The sequence below is a fragment of the Lolium rigidum genome, chromosome 2, assembly GCF_022539505.1.
Source record: "Lolium rigidum isolate FL_2022 chromosome 2, APGP_CSIRO_Lrig_0.1, whole genome shotgun sequence".
Classification (NCBI taxonomy): Eukaryota; Viridiplantae; Streptophyta; class Magnoliopsida; order Poales; family Poaceae; genus Lolium; species Lolium rigidum.
Window position 1 is genome coordinate 161,198,385 of NC_061509.1, and position 22,007 is coordinate 161,220,391.

A 22,007-nucleotide genomic window follows, 5' to 3' on the forward strand; every position below is an offset into this window, starting at 1 on the left:
GATGATTTTCCATCCGTTTACGATAATAAGTTTTACTTCGACAAGCATTGCCCGGCTCCAGCGATGGAGGGGCTAGAACGGCGGCACAATCTCGGCTCGCTCCAATGCTGGTAGTCTTCGCTAGACGGTCCAAAGATCTATTTGTGTTTACCTTTAGTATTTCTTGTCTTGCCATCATTAATAGATCAGCGGTCCTTTTCGGAAAGAAAGAAAAAACTGGTGTTGTGACTAGTGGTATACTGCATGCATGCACGTCTCCGTTGCTGTTGGCACAGCTGGGCAGGCCCATGCGTGGCGACGGGCGACGGCCACGTACGACGCAAGATATGCATACGAACAGATAGGCTATAGCCTATAACTCCTGACAGCCAGGCACCACCTCTTCTCCTCCGGCTCACGCCGGGACAAATCGCGACGTCAAACACGCATACACCCCACGCACCACAACGCCACCAGTTGGATGTATGCTATTGCTACCCGGCCCTCTGACGACGCTCCCATTGACCGCCCGCGCGCGCGTCGTCGGTGCCGAGCGGTGAGAGCACCGCATGCCGCAAGGGGATAGAAAAGAGAAAGAGAAAGTTATTTTTCTTCAAATCCCGGTCTAAATCAAAATTTAAAGTTTGTTTCAGGCGTAGTACATTACCAAGGTCTAGGAGGCGTGGGAAGGCCCGAGACGACCAGAGTGGAGCACAGCGGTGATGTTGTCCGGAGACGATGGAGAGCTCGGGAGGTTTTATATGCACACTCCACTAGAGTCCGTGGAGCACGGAAGACCGGCAACGAAGGCCGATGCGGAGCCTAGGGCCAAATCGACCGCGGCGCTGCTCGGCCGGCCATGGGAAGATGATATCGAACCCTCAATTCAAAGCTTCTCCCGTCGATTCCTCCGGCCTAGAGGGTCAGAGCTACGAGGCGGAACTATAGGGGCCTCTTTAGCCGAGTGGTCTCTTCCCCCGCGTTGTCCCGGCATTGACACGTAGCTAGCCCCCCTTTTGGCATAACGAATGGGAGAGGGATGGGTCTAACATGTGGGCCATGTTAGAGTAGCATGTAATCCTGACATGTGTTTTTTTGCTTTATCAGTGCACCAAATGCCTCCGGGGTTTAATTTGGTCTAAAATTCGCAAGTTCACGATACAAATGACAGGGATTTGGAGTTCCCACCAAATAGACGTTTTCTCATAGGAAAACGCTCAAAACCCCGTTGATCTCGCTAAGCTTTTGCAGTGCCGGTGCGGTGCGTGCGAACACACACAAACCGACGCACCGCTGCGTCTAAGCAGGCCGCGTCGTCGTTTACCTCAAGCCCCACCTAAACACGGACTATCCATCGAGGCGTACGAACAGGCTTGTTAAATAAATAAAAATGTGGGGTGCTAGATTGCCAATGATCGAAAAACACGCTGGAATTTTAGCATGTCTCGACAGCAATGCGAACGCCTCTGGCTCTACTAATTAACGGTAGGGTTTGAACTTTGAAACATTCAACTGGGTTCATCATGGAGCCCAGATCAGATACCGCCGGGCTGCAATTTGTTCCTACTTTTGGACTTTCCGCACGCTCGTGTTGAACGGAACCAGTAGTTCCAGCTCTGCTGCTTCTTTCTTCCATTCTTGGCTTCTGTCACAAGCAAGTCCCTTTCTGATTTAGAGGAAAAGAGCAAATAAATAGTTTCGCTTTCTTGTCTAGACCCTGCTGGCTAGCTGGACTTTATACAAGCGGTGCAATTCAAGAGCAATCACAATCAATTTCATCGTTAATTATGTCGTAAATCTATCTTTGCTGATGCAGGTTTTGTTACCGTTGAAGAGTGACGAAGCGTGTCCTCCACAATCGTTTGAAAAAACGTACTGCTACTACCAGACGAAAGCAACGGACTCTGGAGCGGCACACTTCATGTAATTTGATCTTCTTGGACAGACGAAATAGTCTGAAAACATACTAGTAGTACGTCATCGCAGTTTGCTGAATCTGGCTGGTTTAGTCCACTACCAGGCTACTTGCACTCCAGCCTTGCTTGTTTGCCACTTCACTGCACATCGAGCTGGCCTTCGATTAGTACTTCTCACGCCTCATGTTCTCTTGACTTACTGTACAAACCTCGCCTCTCGCACTATGCATTTAAAATTTCAATGTGCGCAAGCAGGTGACCCACGCATTGGTTTTCCATAGAAGAACGCATTAGCAGTCGTTTAGGCATAATATTGATCACCATAATTCCATTTGTCTTCCATTTGTAGTACTACTACTTATTTTTCTAAAGCAATGGCATGTTCTGAAGCATTGCCGCTTGGGGAGGACCTGGAAGTGACAATGATTCATGTCTTCTCAGACTGCTTGGAGGTTATAAATTCGCTGAAAGGTGAACGTTTATGTTCTTATGCCTCTATCCTAACTGAGATTGGTACCCAATCTAACCGTTTCAACTCAGTTAGATTAAATCATGAAAGTAAGGGATTTAAATGGCGATGCTCATGTTGTAGCTAGAAGTGCTCTAGGCCAAGTTGTTGGTCACCGTCTACATGAATAAATCGAAAACAACAAACGAAGGCCGAGCTACATGTAACCATTTATTTTCTAAAATTCAAAAATTACAGTTTTAAGTTTCAAAAAAAATCTAGATGTAGACAATGATGAAATCTACAAACATGCAAAATCTCAATGTGAAATTCTTTGTATTGCAGACTACATAAAAATAACAAAATCTGACGAATTTTATAGTTTTAAAATGTGCACTATTCTTCTCAGATCCATACATTTTTCATTTTTGTGAGAATTTCACATTGAGATTCATGTTTGTAGATTCCATCATTGGCTACATCCATGATTTTTTCACAATTTTTTGAAGCCTGGAAATATGATTTTCAATTTTTTGAAAATAAAGAGCTACATGTAGCTCGGCCTCTATTTGTCCACTCTCGTGAATAAAGTTCCTACTTTCCCTTAAATAAATCTTATTTTTGTAAATATTTGGTTTTATAGCTCCAGTTTTCTTTCCACTTTTGTTCAGGTGTCCCCCCCCCCCCCTTCTTCAAACTTTGGTGAATTGAAACACATGAATGGCCAATATCTTTTCATATCTCTTTGTAACCAGGAGCACAGTAATTAAAAGTGACTAAAAAGAGTTAAGTAGAAGCCCTCGAGTAGCCCGTACATTGTCCAATAGTCAGATGCGTAGACAACGGTGTACGCTGGAAACCGAAACGTTTGTGGGTAAAATATTCCGTCGACCACATTAAATGTACCTAGTACATCTATACGAGAATTTATATGGCTTGAAATAAGTTTTTGCGGGCTAAAAAAAGAGGGCACCGGAAAAAAACTTACCTCTTCAAGTTTTGGTGGGGGGACACGAAGCAAGCCTCTTTTCTTAGATTTTTGTGATTTTATTGCTTGTTCAATTGATTATTTTCAACATGAAACCATTAAATAAAACCACCGCATTGCAATTTAGCAGGACTCATATTGAACCGACAGACGCTTTTTTTTTGTTGATGAAAAATTTGCACTAGTGATGGGAGTGAGAAAAGCGGAGAGAGATTATACAGCACGTCACTCTTTTATTTTTCCAACAACAAAAGGAAAGGAAGAGAAAGAAAGAAGCTTCCCATCGCTATAAAGCTCCTACCTACTGCCCCCCTGTGGAAACGCCACGCCAGAACGGAACGCTCCCCCGTCCCAACGCTTGTCGCCGAAGCCTCTGCTCTGAGCTCTGCTGCCTCCTGTAGCCATCCATCCATCCCTGTCTTCTCTCCGTCGGAGCTTTCCTGCGTGGCTGCGAAGATGGGGTGCAAGGCGTGCGACAAGCCGAGGCCGAGCTACCGGAAGGGGCTGTGGTCGCCGGAGGAGGACGAGAAGCTCCGCGACTACATTCTCCGGCACGGCCACGGCTGCTGGAGCGCGCTACCTGCTAAAGCCGGTAAGGAAGACACTCGCTGCTGCTTCTGCATTTCCATGAGCACCAAAAGGGGGACATAATTCAGTAGAATTGCGACCAAGATTAGGTGCAATTGGTGTTTCTCATCTGGCTCGACTGAATTGGCCATCTTCCCGAGAAGGAAATCATGTGCTTACACTACCAATTTCTTGTTTTGAAACAGTCTTACGCTACCAATCTTGTTAGTAGATTAGCGAAATGCACCTTGGTTTAAACACTCGCGGGTCCTGACTGTAATTCTGTTGTTTGTAGGGCTCCACCGGAACGGCAAGAGCTGCCGGCTGCGGTGGATCAACTACCTGCGTCCGGGGCTGAAGCACGGCATGTTCTCGCCGGAGGAGGAGGAGACGGTGATGAGCCTCCACGCGGCGGTCGGCAACAAGTAAGCTAGCACCGCCGATGACCGAGCATCACACTCTACTGTTCCTACTCTGTGCACACGCAAATGATTGAGACGAGAGACAATTCCCCACGTTGCCTGTCTAGATGCCGCCATGGTTTCCTTTCACTAGCTTTCCCCACCGCTAGCTAGCTGCCGCGCCTGCACAGTCAGCCGCCTGTATCCCACCGTTTGGACGTGATCGAGAGCGGTTGTCCCTGCTCGGCGGCGCTGAGCTGGCGGCAATCCGGTTCGGGAACACGTTAACCAGAGGGGAAAACGGTGATGCTCGCTAGCGGCTAGCCACACCGAGACCGAAACCTTTTCCCGTAGTGGAGCTGACGCTGACGCTGACGCTTACGCTCCGCGGACGCTCCCCACACATTCGAGAAATCCACGAGATTTTTCTCTGTCTGCTCGGTGCGCACATTGCCATGATTAGAACTGCCTTTTTCTTCGTTACAATTTTTTTATTGGAAAAAAAAGGTGTGGACCTCTTTGGTACAGCAACAAATTAATTGAAAGTTTGGATGGATAGATGGCTAGGATAATAGTGTGGACTTGGGGAAGGCCGGCTAGATGCCATATAGTACAGCACAGTTGCGTCCTACAGCAAGTTAGCCCAAACCCATTTTATATATGTTCAGGAAAAACATTCCTATTTTCTCGAGTATATTCCAGTTGCTTGCTGCAGAGAAGATTAGTACCAGGCAGGCCAGCGAGCACCGCGCGTCCTGCTATTGTTGATTTTAGCTGTACAGCGTCGACGGGAACATGGCGGCGACTATTTGGACCAATCCGCGCTCACTTGCGACTCGCGAGTTAATGGGTACAGCTTGACGATCCCAACTGGCATGTACTAGTAGTGTAGTGATCTCGCGCGATAGGGTTAGATTCTTTATCGCGCCTAGCAATCATGTGCCCCGGGAAAAAAATATCGAAAGGGATGATCCATCGGTGGGGACTCCGCGAGAATAGACCACGTACACTATGCTCGTCGCTTTCACCCATCCAGTGACACATTTCGTTTGTTTACTTAAGCTTCTACCATACCACCAAAGAAAAAGGAGACGTCAGGTTGTCAATGCGAAAGCTCAAATTTTCCAACACTAACCGCGCCGACAGAAACCGAGTTAAGCCTGTGACACACAATTTGATCGCCGGCTTAATTATTGACGTGAAAGTGTGAAACTTGTGCTGCAGGTGGTCTAGGATCGCACGGCATCTGCCGGGGAGGACCGACAACGAGGTCAAGAACTACTGGAACTCCTACCTCAAGAAGAGGGTCGAGAACAACGGCAAGGAAGCAGCAGCAGGGCCCAACGGCTCCGAAACCCCGCCGGCGAGCTCCGCCGCGGACTCAGACGGCTCGCAGTCGCAGAGCCTGAGCCCAGGGGAGACCAGCAACGGTACTACGGCACGAGAACAGGCGAGCTCCGGCTCGTCGGAGCCGCCGCACGAGTCGTCGTCGGCCGACTCCAGCTGCCTGACCGCGGCCGAGCCGCCCGCCGCGTGCCGGGCACACGCGCCGGCCGCTCCCAAGGTGATGTTCGCGGACTGGCTCGACATGGACTACGTCAACCACATGGCGGCCGCGGCGCCTGGTCCGGACGCGGGCGGCGATCGCCGTCACCAGGTCGTGGGCCAGCAGGGGTCCAGCATGCAGGTGGACGGGCCGTCGTCCGGCGTGGAGGAGGACTCTCTGCATGGGTTCGTCGATGCCGGCTCCTGCTGGGAGTTCCTGGAGCAGCTCGACGGCATGGACCAGATGCAGGCCGGCGGCGGCTTCTGCGACCTGCTCGCCATGAACGAGTTCTTCGGCCTCAACTAGCTAGAAACAGCCTACAGCGTGCGTGCGTGCATGGCCTATGGCCATGGAGGAGGACTATAGAGTTTCTTGAGTTTAGACGTTTCGTCGAGTTGTTCTGGCGCGTCTGTAATACCGCTGTGTAAATTACCGCCGTGTATTTATGTATGTATAGAGCAATTTAGCAAACTTCGTAATACTATTATACAAGTGCAGATTTTCTAGTGCTGTCCACTTTGGCTTGGAGAATATATACAGCACCGACAGTAAGATGGACGAAAAAAGGATGCAACTATTGGTGCTCTACTCTCTTTGATCCGTTTAAATTGACGCGGACTAACGCACCAGATGTACATGGGGGACTCAAAACCCAACCCATATAACGGAATATTCTGTTTTAAGGGTTGAGTTTAAGGGTATTGTTCTGCGGCAACACATTTTAACCCGTAAAACAGGGTATTAGCTCTTTCATCCCAATTTGCATACAATATTGAATAAAATTAAGCAAAGTACCTTGCAAATACAACATTCAACAACAGCAAATAATAGTTTCAAGCACGGTTTAATCATTCTAGTTATTACAACAATGTTTCTTGCAAATTTCAACAATTATTCGACTCAAATAAGACATGGAAAAGTAAAATAAAGGTAGATCATTAGTGATGGACATGCAGCTGCCAATGGCGCTCGATCAGATCATTGAGGAGTTGGTTATGAGTTTTGGCATCTTCAATTTCCCGATGTGTTTGAAGAAAAGATTGAAGGCGACCGAGGTTTCTCTCTAGCTGCACTCGGTACCAACATTATCGTAGAAACACGGCAAGTTTAACCATCTCTCATCCTCGAGGTTCATGTTGTGTAGAATCACACAACACTTCATGATGTTCACAAGGGTTTTTTGTCCCAAAAACGAGCTGGACCCCGAACAATGGCAAATCTTGCTTGCAAAACATCGAAAGCTCTCTCAATATCCTTGCAGACCGCCTCTTGTGCCTTGGTAAAAACAAGCCTCTTTTCTTGTCAAGGGTTGCCCTTTTCTCTTTAATGGACTGCACAAGAGTTTCCCATTCAGAATAAATTTCATCGGTGAGATAATACCCCATTGTGTACTCATTGTCCATGATTTTGTGATTGCAAGTTGGGGCATCACCAGCAGTTAGTTTTGCAAATAAAGGTGATCTTTGAAACACATTGATGTCATTGAGTGTTCCCGGCAAACCAAAAAATGCATGGCAAATCCACAAGTCCTCCGATGCCACGGCCTCAAACACAATTGTAGGATCACGGTTTTTACCGTAATACATTCCATACCATGCCTTTGGCAATTTTTCCATCTCCAATGCATGCAATCAAGACTACCAAGCATGCCCGGCCAACCCCTTTTTCCATTCATCTTCATCAATCTCTTGGTATCTTGCTCGTTGGGAGCTGAAAGATACCAATCACCATAACCGGATGACCATCTTGGCAAACTGACGCACGGACTCCGTGGTTGTATCTTGGCCAATGCGAAGATACTCATCGGTATAGTCAACGGGTATTCAATAGGCGATCACCCGCATTGCAGCCGATATCTTTTGGAATGCACTAAATCCCATGGTGCCAGCAGCATTTCTACAACGCTTGAAATAGTTTGAGTTGGCCTCGCAATTTTTGACAATTTTCTCAAACAAGCTACGGCGCATTTGGTACCTTCTACGAAAGAGGTGGGGTGGGTATGTCGGTACCAGCAAAATAGTCTTGCATTAGTTGCTCGTGGCCGAGAGCGCAGTTCCACGGGATGCAAGGGCGACCCATCTGCAACCCCTTCCTCTGATCCAGTAGCTTCGCGCGATCCTCCAGCTCCTTCACGGAGAGGACGACCGCCATCATCTCCGTGTCGTCGTCTTGGAGCATCTCATCGATGTTCGAATCATCCGAAGTCGACCAATCGGAACAATCCGACATCAAATCGAGTGCGTCGTCCATCATCTCCGCGCTCATCTACATACGCCAAGATGCAATTAGTTCTATCTACCGGTGAGGACAAAAGGAAAAAAACGAAGACGAAAAAAAGAAGGAAAAAATCCATACCTCGATCTGGGCTGGGACGCGGCGCGACGGCGGGTTGCGAGGGTGGGCGGCGGCGGGGGGCTGCGGGGAAGTGGGGGAGGGGTGACGCCGGCGGCGCAATCGGGGCGGGGCTGGGGGCGGCGTGCGCTAGCCAAATCGGATGCCGGTGTGCGGCCGATGAACCGGGGCGGGCGGGTGGCGGGTCGGCGTGCGAGGGCGGGCAGTGGGGGGATGCAGGGAAGTGGGGGAGGGGCAACGCCGGCGATGGTGGAATCGGGGCGGGCGAGGCTGGGCCCGCCATGCGGCTCACAAACCGGGGTGGGCGGGTGGCGGGTCGGCGGCCTGCGAGGGCGGGCAGTGGCGGGGGCTGCGGGGAAGTGGGTGGAGGGGCGACGCCTTCGGCGGCCGAATCGAGCACCAGCGGCGGCCGAATCGGGTGGAAGACGCAAACTTTCAGCCCGCGCTCGCGAATTGGACAAGTGAGGGTTGAGGCCATTTTCGCCCACGAACCTATACAAGTGAGGGTCGACGGGGCAAAAAAGGATCGTGCGCCGCGAACACCCTTTAGCCTTAAAAAAACAGTTAGTTTGAGGGCTTGGCTAGTGATGCTCTTAGTAGTGTGAGGCGTCGATTAAATCCGATAAGAGAGAGTAGTTAACAATAGCAGTATCTTTCCAAATTATCGCCATGTATGATGTATGTATAGAGCAATTTAGCAACGTAGAAGTAATACTTATACAAGTGCAGTGTTGTCCACTTTAGTTCGGAGAGTAGACCACCGATAGTAAGATGGACGAAAAAAGAATGCAGCACCGACAGTAGTATAGTTAACAATAGCGTTATCTTTCCAAATCTCGCCTCAATTAATAAAACACTGCCAAGTGCCAAGTTCCGTTCCGCTTTAAGAACTGTCGAGGGGCCCTTTACCTTTCACGTTGGCTTCAACCTGTACTAATTCTTAGTTTATCTTGTAATTATTGAAGCAAGCAGACCCAACTTGTAGTATAAGAAATCCATGCATGTGTTTTTCTTCCATAATAACCAATAGAACAGTACATCGTGGTTGTGAGTTGTGACTATTTGTATAAATCCCTATTCCATCTTATATTTGAGAAACAATGCCTGATATAGCACCTCTGCTTTCCTCCTCCATACCTTTGCTTTTCTATTACTCTTTTGCTCTTTTAATTCATAATCGCAAAATTGGAGCCAAAAATATCAGTTATGGTTAAACTTAGACCTTCGGTGGCAGGAACTTTCTTTCCATGTAATTTACATGATTTTTAGTCAATATTGTTCGATTTACTTGGGTCACTCTTGAAATCTCTATGGAATCACTTGATCACAAGGAGCACTGGAGAACCCAAAATACAAATACATGCACTGTTGTAAAAATGGAGATCAAACCTTCACCTTGGGGGCTCCTCTATGTCTACACTGCGATACCAACATCGAAATATGAATACCAAGAAAAAAGAATACAAAGCATAAGAAAAGGTCAAAGAATGTGAGTCAAATAAAGAAAAAAATAGGAGGAACAATGAAGCCCATAAAGCCCTTTGGTGCCGATGCCTCATAGGCAAAGGTCACTCCTCCTCATGGGCCAAATGCATGGACCAAAGAAAGGACCATTCTTACTTTGTCCCTCCCACTTATGAGTATTTTGGACTTATGCGAATTCCATTTGTTGGTGATGAGTGGATTTTATATAGTGCTTTGAGCTTACTTCGTGGATATAAATTCTCATATCATGCTCCATCTAGCAACAATACAACACGACAGGCGCGTTATTAAACGCTGAGGCACACCCATAATCACCGCGCTCACGCTAGCCTGGCAAAAAAACTGTCAGGGAAAACTGCGTCGGGGGAGCTACAAGTCAAGCACTTCATTTTCTATGTGGTACATCGCTATCCACCGAACCCTCTCGTATGTGCCTAAGCAGCACAACTACTGAAACATCTCGGTATGTTAATAGATAGCATATTATTTAGTCTCTTGCACGGAAAAAAAAAGTGTGGTGCATTATTTTTGTCGTGTTTCATGGACCTATTACTGACACAAAAGTTAATCGCCAAAAACGTTAATCGCAATCTTTTACTAATCGCCAAAAAAGTCAATGCACTTTGGTGATCGTCATGGGAGATATCCCGTCCCTCCGTTCTAATCTCGCGCTCTCCGCTCAGCTGCAATCGTCCGATCGCTAATGTTCCTTGTTAGTGCTAAGCAGTTATCAATTAAAGTAATCTTTCCTTGCCCCGAATAGACAAAAAAAAAATTAAAGTAATCTTTCCTTGCCCCGAATAGACAAATCTTGCAAGGTGCTCCTCTCTCGCCTCGATCGCCTGCCATGGGAACGGAGGTCCTCGCCCACACACAACGCGACTGCCTCTCCGCGTCCGCGTCCGCCACCACGCCACGCCGGCTCCAGCGGCCGCTGATGCGTGTAGTTGACACGTCCGTTGGGAACCCCAAGAGGAAGGTGTGATGCGCACAGCGGCAAGTTTCCCTCAGTAAGAAACCAAGGTTTAATCGAACCAGTAGGAGTCAAGAAGCACGTTGAAGGTTGATGGCGGCGGGATGTAGTGCGGCGCAACACCGCAGATTCCGGCGCCAACGTGGAACCTGCACAACACAACCAAAGTACTTTGCCCCAACGAAACAGTGAGGTTGTCAATCTCACCGGCTTGCTGTAACAAAGGATTAACCGTATTGTGTGGAAGATGATTGTTTGCAGAGAACACAGTAAAACAAGTATTGCAGCAGATTTGTATTTCCGTATTAAAGAATGGACCGGGGTCCACAGTTCACTAGAGGTGTCTCTCCCATAAGATAAAAGCATGTTGGGTGAACAAATTACAGTCGGGCAATTGATAAATAGAGAGGGCATAACAATGCACATACATGACATGATAAGTATAGTGAGATTTAATTGGGCATTACGATAAAGTACATAGACCGCCATCCAACCGCATCTATGCCTAAAAAGTCCACCTTCGAGGTTATCGTCCGAACCCCTTCCAGTATTAAGTTGCAAAGCAACAGTACAATTGCATTAAGTATGGTGCGTAATGTAATCAACAACTACATCCTCGGACATAGCGCCAATGTTTTATCCCTAGTGGCAACAAGCACAACACAGCCTTAGAACTTTCGTCACATCGTCCTGGTGTCAATGCGGGCATGAACCCACTATCGAGCATAAATACTCCCTCTTGGAGTTAAAAGCAAAAACTTGGCCAGAGCCTCTACTAGTAACGGAGAGCATGCAAGATCATAAACAACACATATGTAATAACTTGATAATTAACATGACATGGTATTCTCTATCCATCGGATCCCGACAAACACAACATAGAGTATTACGGATAGATGATCTTGATCATGTTAGGCAGCTCACAAGATCCAACAATGAAGCACAATGAGGAGAAGACAACCATCTAGCTACCGCTATGGACCCATAGTCCAGGAGTGAACTACTCACTCATCACTCCGGAGGCGACCATGGCGGTGTAGAGTCCTCCGGGAGATGAATCCCCTCTCCGGCAGGGTGCCGGAGGAGATCTCCGTAATCCCCCGAGATGGGATCGGCGGCGGCGGCGTCTCGGTAAGGTTTTCCGTATCGTGGTTTTTCGCATCGTGGGTTTCGCGACGGAGGCTTTAAGTAGGCGGAAGGGCGAGTCGGGGCCCGACGAGGGGCCCACACCACGCGGCGGCGCGGGCCCCCCGGCCGCGCCGCCCTATGGTCTGGCCACCTCGTGGCCCCACTTCGTATGCTCTTCGGTCTTCCGGAAGGTTCGTGGCAAAATAGGCCCCCGGGTCTTCGTTTCGTCCAATTCCGAGAATATTTCGTTACTAGGATTTCGAAACCAAAAACAGCAGAAACATGAACCGGCACTTCGGCATCTTGTTAATAGGTTAGTTCCGGAAAATGCACGAATATGACATAAAGTGTGCATAAAACATGTAGGTATCATCAATAATATGGCATAGAACATAAGAAATTATCGATACGTCGGAGACGTATCAAGCATCCCTAAGCTTAGTTCCGCTCGTCCCGAGCAGAGTAAAACGATAACAAAGATAATTTCGAAGTGATATGCCATCATAACCTTGATCATACTATTTGTAAACATATGTAGTGAATGCAGCGATCAAAACAATGGTAATGACATGAGTAAACAAGTGAATCATAAAGCAAAGACTTTTCATGAATAGTACTTCAAGACAAGTATTAATAAGTCTTGCATAAGAGTTAACTCATAAAGCAATAAATCAAAGTAAAGGCATTGAAGCAACACAAAGGAAGATTAAGTTTCAGCGGTTGCTTTCAACTTGTAACATGTATATCTCATGGATAATTATCAACATAGAGTAATATAACAAGTACAATATGCAAATATGTAAGAATCAATGCACAGCTAATCACAAGTGTTTGCTTCTTGAGGTGGAGAGAGATAGGTGAACTGACTCAACATAAAAGTAAAGAGAATGGTCCTTCAAAGAGGAAAGCATCGATTGCTATATTTGTGCTAGAGCTTTTATTTTGAAAACATGAAACAATTTTGTCAACGGTAGTAATAAAGCATATGAGTTATGTACATTATATCTTACAAGTTGCAAGTCTCATGCATAGTATACTAATAGTGCCCGCACCTTGTCCTAATTAACTTGGACTACCGGATCTTTGCAATGCACATGTTTTGACCAAGTGTCACAATGGGGTACCTCCATGCCGCCTCGTACAAAGGTCTAAGGAGAAAGCTCGCATTTTGGATTTCTCGCTTTTGATTATTCTCAACTTAGACATCCATACTGGGACAACATGGACAACAGATAATGGACTCCTCTTTAATGCATAAGCATGTGGCAACAATTATTATTCTCATATGAGATTGAGGATATATGTCCAAACTGAAACTTCCACCATGAATCATGGCTTTAGTTAGCGGCCCAAAGTTCTTCTCTAACAATATGCATGCTCCAATCATGAAGGTGGTAGATCTCTCTTGCTTCAGTACAAGACGGACATGCATAGCAACTCACATGATATTCAACAAAGAATAGTTGATGGCGTCCCCGTAAGCATGGTTATCGCACAACAAGCAACTTAATAAGAGATAAAGTGCATAAGTACATATTCAATACCACAATAGTTTTTAAGCTATTTGTCCCATGAGCTATATATTGCAAAGGTGAATGATGGAATTTTAAAGGTAGCACTCAAGCAATTTACTTTGGAATGGCGGATAAATACCATGTAGTAGGTAGGTATGGTGGACACGAATGGCATTGTGGTTGGCTCAAGGATTTTGGATGCATGAAAGTATTCCCTCTCGATACAAGGTTTAGGCTAGCAAGGTTATTTGAAACAAACACAAGGATGAACGGTACAGCAAAACTCACATAAAAGACATATTGTAAACATTATAAGACTCCATACCGTCTTCCTTGTTGTTCAAAACTCAATACTAGATGTTATCTAGACTCTAGAGAAACGAAATATGCAAACCAAATTAGCAAGCTCTAAGTATTTCTTCATTAATGGGTGCAAAGTATATGATGCAAGAGCTTAAACATGAGCACAACAATTGCCAAGTATCAAATTATCCAAGACATTTTAGATTTACTACATGTAGCATTTTCCAATTCCAACCATATAACAATTTAACGAAGAAGAAACTTCGCCATGAATACTATGAGTAGAGCCTAAGGACATATTTGTCCATATGCTACAGCGGAGCGTGTCTCTCTCCCATAATGTGAATGCTAGGATCCATTTTATTCAAACAAAACAAAAACAAAAACAAACCGACGCTCCAAGCAAAGTACATAAGATGTGACGGAATAAAAATATAGTTTCAGGGGAGGAACCTGATAATGTTGTCGATGAAGAAGGGGATGCCTTGGGCATCCCCAAGCTTAGACGCTTGAGTCTTCTTAATATATGCAGGGGTGAACCACCGGGGCATCCCCAAGCTTAGAGCTTTCACTCTCCTTGATCATATTGCATCATACTCCTCTCTTGATCCTTGAAAACTTCCTCCACACCAAACTCGAAACAACTCATTAGAGGGTTAGTGCATAATAAAAATTCACATGTTTAGAGGTGACACAATCATTCTTAACACTTCTGGACATTGCATAAAGCTACTGAACATTAATGGATCAAAGAAATTCATCCAACATAGCAAAAGAGGCAATGCGAAATAAAAGACAGAATCTGTCAAAACAGAACAGTCCGTAAAGATGGATTTTATTAGGCCACCAGACTTGCTCAAACGAAAATGCTCAAATTGAATGAAAGTTGCGTACATATCTGAGGATCATGCACGTAAATTGGCTTAATTTTCTGAGCTTCCTACAGGGAGGTAGACCCAGATTCGTGACAGCAAAGAAATCTGTAACTGCGCAGTAATCCAAATCTAGTACTTACTTTACTATCAAAGACTTTACTTGGCACAACAAAACTCAAAACTAAGATAAGGAGAGGTTGCTACAGTAGTAAACAACTTCCAAGACACAAATATAAAACAAAAATACTGGAGTAAAAACATGGGTTGTCTCCCATAAGCGCTTTTCTTTAACGCCTTTCAGCTAGGCGCAAAAAGTGTATATCAAGTAACATCGAGAGATGAAGCATCAACATCATAATCTATTATATATTAAAAGTAAATTACGGGCTAACCAGAAATTAGAGAAATAGCTAGAAAATCCCACAATAATCAGAAAAATCTGGCCATCTATTTTACGGTCTAAAAATTTGTAGCCAATGGATTAATAAAATATCCATTTGGTATTGAATTGAAAGAAAATTACCCACCATTGCCACCATCACGGTATCGAAGGTACGTGCTCTCAAAACCTAAAACGATATGTCATAGAAAACCTAAACCAATCTGACTATTTTTTACTCCCTGCGAGGTTGGCGGCTGTGTGCATTGTAGCCGTCATCAAGCCTTAACGTCGACGCCCACGGTCATCCACGCAACGCCGCAAGGAGAGGTCGGGCGGAGGTCAACGCCGGCGACCCGGCGACCAGCGACGCTCACCAGCGATGCAGGCGAGCACGGACCACGCTCAGGAGGGACCGGCGTCGGGGAGGCCACGGGGCTAATCCTATTTCACCTCTCGCCTCCTCCCTAGCGCCACCAGGATAATTGGAGCGACTTCTTGATTTACTGCTATGCTCTTAATTTGGAGCGGGCATGTTTGTGTGAAATCACGGGCAAAATCCAGGATATCGGGAGCATATGCCTCCATGCCATACAAAAACAGCCAGGCTTGGTTGCGTTCTAGAGAATGGAGGGCTTTGAAGACAGTGCAGACAAATTGATTGGGAAGATGCAGTGATCCTGTCAGCGGAGCAGCTAGAGGGATCCTATCAGGGGAGCGTGATGCAGCCTAGCAATCAGCCGGTAATTTCTAGGCGTACAAGTACAATTGCGGTGGATTTTTTTTCCATCAATCTACAATTGGGTGCATGAAGAAATCAGTTGGTTGATTCCCATGTTCTCATGCACGTTTTGTCCTCTTCTTGATTTTGTAACCGGCTCGATGCCGGATTTGCTATTGGAAGAGTAACAGACATACAGTGCTGCCGTCGCCAGTCTACTGATATGTGGAATTTTACACCAGCACATGTTAGCTGTGCCGATTATTCTTCAGTTTCAGTCAGGCATGGTTACTTCCTTCCCAATTATTTAGGTTAATTGCCCAATCGTTTGTAACAGTGACAATATATGCATGTGTATGCCTCTGATGCATTCGGTAGGACCAAAAGATTCAGTATTTTCAATACGCTGCCACAAATGAAATATTTTTTCTCAACATATCCTACTATAGTTGATTATTAACATTTTCTATCATTGGCAGTCTGACAAAGTTTTTCATGTTTTATCAAGATCGCTAGATGATAAGAAAAGGCATCGAGTTGTTGACTTTTCAGTTAAATGTTTGCTTACCTCATTATTCTTCAGTTTCAGTCAGCCAGGGTTACTTCCTTCCCCGTTACTTAGGTTAATTGCCTGATGGTTTGTAACATTGATAATATGTGTATATTTATGCCTCTGATGCATTTGGTAGGACCAAAAGGTTCAGTATTTTCAATACGCTGCCACAAATGGAATACTTTTTCCCAAGATAGTCTACTATAGTTGATTATTAGCATTTTCTATCACAATCTGACAAAGTTTTTCATGTTTTATCAAGGTCGCTAGATGATAAGAAAAGGACCGAGTTGTTGAGGATACTCTGTTTTCAGGTAAATGTTTGCTTACCTCTCGGACATTCAGTTTTATCTAGATTTAAGCTATGTCATTATTTTTGGCAATGAGTGGGGCGAATACGAAGATGTGTAGGAATTGCGGAAGAGATCAAAACAAGTCCCCGTTTATTAAGATTAAAACATCATCGCACTACACAATATTTTACCGTATACACAATTTCACATATGTGATCCAATGTCTCGGAGAAAAATTAGTTTTTCATGTTTTATCATGGTCGCTAGATGATAAGAAAAGGCACCAAGTTGTTGACGATAGTCTATTTTCAGGTAAATGTTTGGTTACCTCTCGGACTTTCACTTTTATCTATGCATATATATATGTTGAAGTGAAATATCCAAGTATACCTTTCTATATTTGCATAAAAAATACAACATAATATTCTTCTTTGCTCACTCTAATTTCCTGTTCACTATCAAAGGTGATCTTAAGTTTCTGTGAACTCACATAAATAGGAAACATAATTATGGTTTCTTTCAGCTATTTACAACATAAATAATCTTTCTAACAATTTTAAGAAAATATTTTTTTGACTTAAGCTTCAACAATTTCATAGGTCCTTTGATACTGCAGTAAAAGTCTACACTATAAATTTAGAACTTGAACATATTATGTGTTAGTTTGGGTTCGTCATCAATTTTCAAAGACAAGAGCCCTGGGAAATACTCTGCAAGATTTGGTGCTGCCTCGCGCCTCCAAGCACCTCATCTCTAGGCGCTGCCCTGGGCCTGGAGAATGGGGAGGTCTCCACTAGCATCGTGGTCCTCAGCCACTTCACGGCGATTGCATGACTTCGAATGTATATCTCCAGTTCTCCAGGTACTGTGGTTCTACGTATCTCCATTCTAGAGGCTTGACCTTTCCACTAATTTCTCAGTTTATGATCTATGGTCATATCCACGGAAGCAAATAGCAAAAGGAGAATAATAGACAGGGAAATAATCATCCGATCTCAGCAAGGTAAGTACAATTATACTCCCTTTATCTGTTCTTTTCTCTCTTGCTCTTCTCACCCTTTTTAATTGACGCGCAGTGTCAAGGTCATATGGCGCTTACAGGTTTATTGATAGTTGCAGGTCAGATTCTGTGGTACAAGCTACTTTTATGATTATACTTCAGTATAAGGTAGGCATATAGATTGATGTCTTCTTACCTATTTACTTCGCTGATGTATTACATTTTCAAATCCACATATAATCTATTTGCTCAAATTCCTAGGGGCAAACATAGTTGTTTTTCGATTCCTTCCAGCACAAAATTAGTTTCTACGAAGTAATATATGAACTTAAATGATTGTTGCAGCCATGGAATTAACAGGCTAAGGAAGCTTTTTTTTTGTTTCTCATATAATATAGAAAGTTACCAAATTGTTTGTATAAGTTATTATATGGCAGAGGTTTGCCGTCCAACCTGCGGGATTCTATAATTATCGAGGGTTTAGTCATTTTCTCCTTCAAGTCTTTGGGGTATTTATTTCAAAGCCGTACAAGCAAAACGTGGATTGTCGCTTCAGTTTTAGCACACAAGCTCTCTCAATCATGACAATGGTAAGTGCGCTTATGCAAGAGGCAAATTAAATTCTGCATCACACTAATAAAAATATATGGACGTTTGATACATATCATGCAGGCCTTAGGAGTGAAGTGTGGATTATGATGCCCGTTATAACACATGAAAGCAATTCTAAGTTGTATTAGCTCATGTATGCTTTCCTTGAACGATTAGCTTCTGCTATTATAATTGTACTATTTAATTGCATATTACCAAGTTCAGTTGTAAGTCGTGAGTCACTGGAACATCTTCCCAAATTTCATTTGGATATTAATTTTTTTCCTACTGTATTTCAACTCCTAGAGGGGAAAGGAAAGCTGGGCATGATTTGCTCACATGGGATATTAACTTTAAACCCTCAAACCTTGCTTAACTAAATTTTACCGCACCAATTGGATTTTGTTTGTCTCGGAAAATACACTGTATCAATAATTTTAGAGTTCAATTTGGGTCCACATTGATTATACTAAACAAAGAAAGAGGACAAGATGTTCTTATACAAAATATGGTCTCTATCAAAAGAGATTCTTACATACAAATAACCAACCGCGGCTTTGACTGTAAGATACACTTGATACTTGATCCAAATAAATCATAACGAAATGTTTATATGAATGCTTATTATTTAGTTTCTTAAATAGTTCTCTGCCAACTAATATGCGTACTCATTCTGTTTTATACTTTAGCTCGCAATTAAACAAATGAAGTAATAGTTTTTAAAATCACGTATGCTACTACACGGCCGGATTAACTGATTTCTTAGCGGCATCCTTAGTTGGTGTGACTAATCAGCATTGACTTTTCCCTGTAACAATCTTTGTGTCTTTTTGTACCGTTGTTATAGATACACTTGCAAATAGAGAGGTCCGGTGAGTAGGCAATACTCCCAACATCATAAACTGCTTATTTCACCAAAAATGCTTATTTCTTTGTGCATGTCACGCGGCATCATCTATGCCAAAGTTTATTCCGTTGACAAGTATCGCTTTCAACGAATAACATAAATTGATACTTTCTTGCAAATGAAGATATTCTAACTGTGACGTTGAGAACATGTTTGTCTTTCTTTTTCATGGAACAATCTTCACTAAAATGTATTTATCGAGTGAACTAAGTACTATCAGAACTTGCTCTTATATGTGATGGGTATGTGTTTGGTTGTGATCAAAATGACTTAAGAAACGATATATGATTGGGTAACTAGCACTTGGCACGAAGTTTGAAGGTCTTCATTTTCATTCTTTTGAGGTCTTATTCATCTTGAATATCATTAAATTTTTAAGGTCTTTCTTTTATGAACAAAGATTGTGCATATCAAATATATATCTCTTTCCTTCCTTTTTTACATTGCTTGCTTTAGTTTTACTTTCGATCTATACGATTCGTGTCAATTCAGCATGGATCACTGATTTATTGTTTTTAGTTTCAGTATGAGAGTTGATGGTTTTTGTATGACAGTGTTTTTTCTAACATTATTTTTACACATAGATATTCCAAAAGAAATTCGTAGCATTTTTTTATAGTTTGTCCCACAAAGATTATTTTGTTCATTTCATAATGTCATTAAGATTTTTTTTTCTACGAGAGTAACATTTTGTTAGTCAGCTTAGCAAAAATCCCTTACGTGGATGTAAAAAATATACACTGTTTTTATTTAAATGAATATCATTTCTTCGATCAGATGGTTCTTAAGGTCCACTTAGAATTAGCAATTTATCTTGCACCTTAGAAATAGAAAAATAATAATGGACCACATTTCTAAAGATATTTTTCTTATGGTCTAACGTCTTTAAAAAAATGCCTCCTATAACTATCCATAAGAAAAACATATTTGATATCAATATGACCAATAATAACCTCGCGTGCTAATCAAACATTACATCAAGACTACTGACAACATCATACTGCAATCTAATATCTCATACAAGAAACTTATAATGTCCTTTTAGTTTTTTAAGTCGAGTCATAACCGCACGCCCACAAATTATGGATGATTAAAGCTACCTAAAGCTACATATTGTGCAACTCCTACTGCACCGAGCATACTAAAGCCACCGAAACTTCTTTTTTAGAAACATCTAATAATATATTAATGGACATGCCCTCGCATTTGCGAGGGCCACTTTTCTAGTTTGTTCTAATAATAGAATCATAAGGTACCTTCATTATCTTTCTAGAGAAGTGTTCCATACCTTTCTTGAGAGGAAATTGATATTTAATATTACCTTCCTTCATATCAATAGTAGCACCAACGGTTCGAAGAAAAGGTCTTCCCAATATAATGGGGCAAGATGCATTGCATTCAATATCCAAGACAACAAAATCAACGGGGACAAGGTTATTGTTAACCATAACTAGCACAGTGGCCCTCGCAAATGCGAGGGCATCATCTTTCTTTTAATTGAGAGTGTGTATGAATTAAATCTGTCATTTATGAGATATTCATATTATTTCATTTGTATAACATAGTTCTGAGAACATCCTACCTAGATATTGTGTTAAATAAAATATCAAATTTGTAGGTAACATCTTTAATAATCTTTAGTTTTTGGATGAAGAATTATTTTCTATATCAAAATGAAACAACCATATAAGTGAGTATATCTCCTGTTTGTACATGATATTAGATTTAATTAGTACATACAATTATATTTATGTCTTGGCATCCGGTAGTTCATATTACCCTGGAGTTTATGTAGTATTGTTGTTTCAATACACCAACTAAAGATTCAGATAGTCAATCATCTGTATTAGATGTAGAACTATAAAGTTCATATTTTGTATTGCAAATAATGATGAAGGTCTAGCTAGAAAAAAAATTGCTAGACTTTTGTTAGTTAAGCTTACAAATTGAAAATCAAATTATATTTTCTTAATGAAGGACTGACTTCTCAGGCATGAGAACTAAACAATTGAAAATTTTCATTTTCTAGAAGTTGGTTTTTGTTAACAACAAACTACTTTGGAAGTCAATTACATTTTAAACATAGAGGAGTCTCCATGGTGCAAACGAAGTTTACCTTTTAGATGAATATTTATTAGACAATTAATAAATAATGCATTTTGCAAAGCTTTATCCGTATTAACTTATTTTAAATTGTCTCAGTAACACACTTATATATGGTTAGTAAAGAGCAGTCTGACGACAACTTTTCTAGCATATCATCTACTATATACTAAAAGTTCCGCTAGCGCATGTTGTACCCAATCATGTTCGTGCTTGTGGCACCAGGACATATCTTATGTACCTGAACTTTTGAATCTCTACTGTTCATATCTATATATGGTTAACATAAAATCACCGGATTAGATTATTTAGTCTATATGGATTAAATCGTGGTGTCTCTATTTTAGTTATGTATCTTGATTTTAGTTTATAATAGATAGATAGATAGATAGATAGATAGATAGATAGATAGATAGATAGATAGATAGATAGATAGATAGATAGATAGATAGGTTAATGTTTGCCAACATGGCTTAATAAAATATTTTACCTAACAGTTAAAAGTGACATGTTCTCCAAGATCTAAATTATCATATTGAGAAATGTTGCACTGTTTTTTTTAGAAAAAATTAATCAAAACTCTTTTTTATGACCAGTATAGCTGTATTGTTTGTCAACCCATAAAAGAACTGACAGACCATGTTAAGAAAATCTTATAAATGTGCCAGAAATAGCCGATTCAGTTTCTTTTTAAGAATTATTTGTGCCTTGCTTTAGTTGGCGTTTGCACATAGAAAGATGGGCTGATTTTATTTGGCATAGGAGTATTACGAGATCGCACCCCTTCGCTCATGAGGTGAACCTCAGGCGATTAGGGTTGTCTGCCTCCTGTCGGCGGCCGCCTCCGATATGGCCTTCTCTGTGGCCTTCGGGCCATGGAGGTGGGGCGGATCGGGGCTCTCGTCGGCGCGAGTGCTCTGTTTCCCAGTTTTTGGAGTTTCGTTCCCCTCTTTAGGATTTTTGTTTGTAGGGACGGCGCTTAGGT

At 42.9% G+C, this 22,007-nt stretch overlaps 1 protein-coding gene across 1 annotated transcript; it reads left to right on the top strand.

The window, feature by feature from the left end:
* Positions 1-3,671: 3,671 nt before the first annotated feature.
* Positions 3,672-6,324, top strand: LOC124687580 (transcription factor LAF1-like). Its single transcript, XM_047221359.1, has 3 exons — positions 3,672-3,923; positions 4,194-4,323; positions 5,524-6,324. The coding sequence occupies exons 1-3, from the start codon at positions 3,788-3,790 to the stop codon at positions 6,149-6,151; spliced, it is 894 nt and encodes a 297-aa protein (XP_047077315.1). The 5' UTR covers positions 3,672-3,787; the 3' UTR covers positions 6,152-6,324.
* Positions 6,325-22,007: the final 15,683 nt, after the last annotated feature.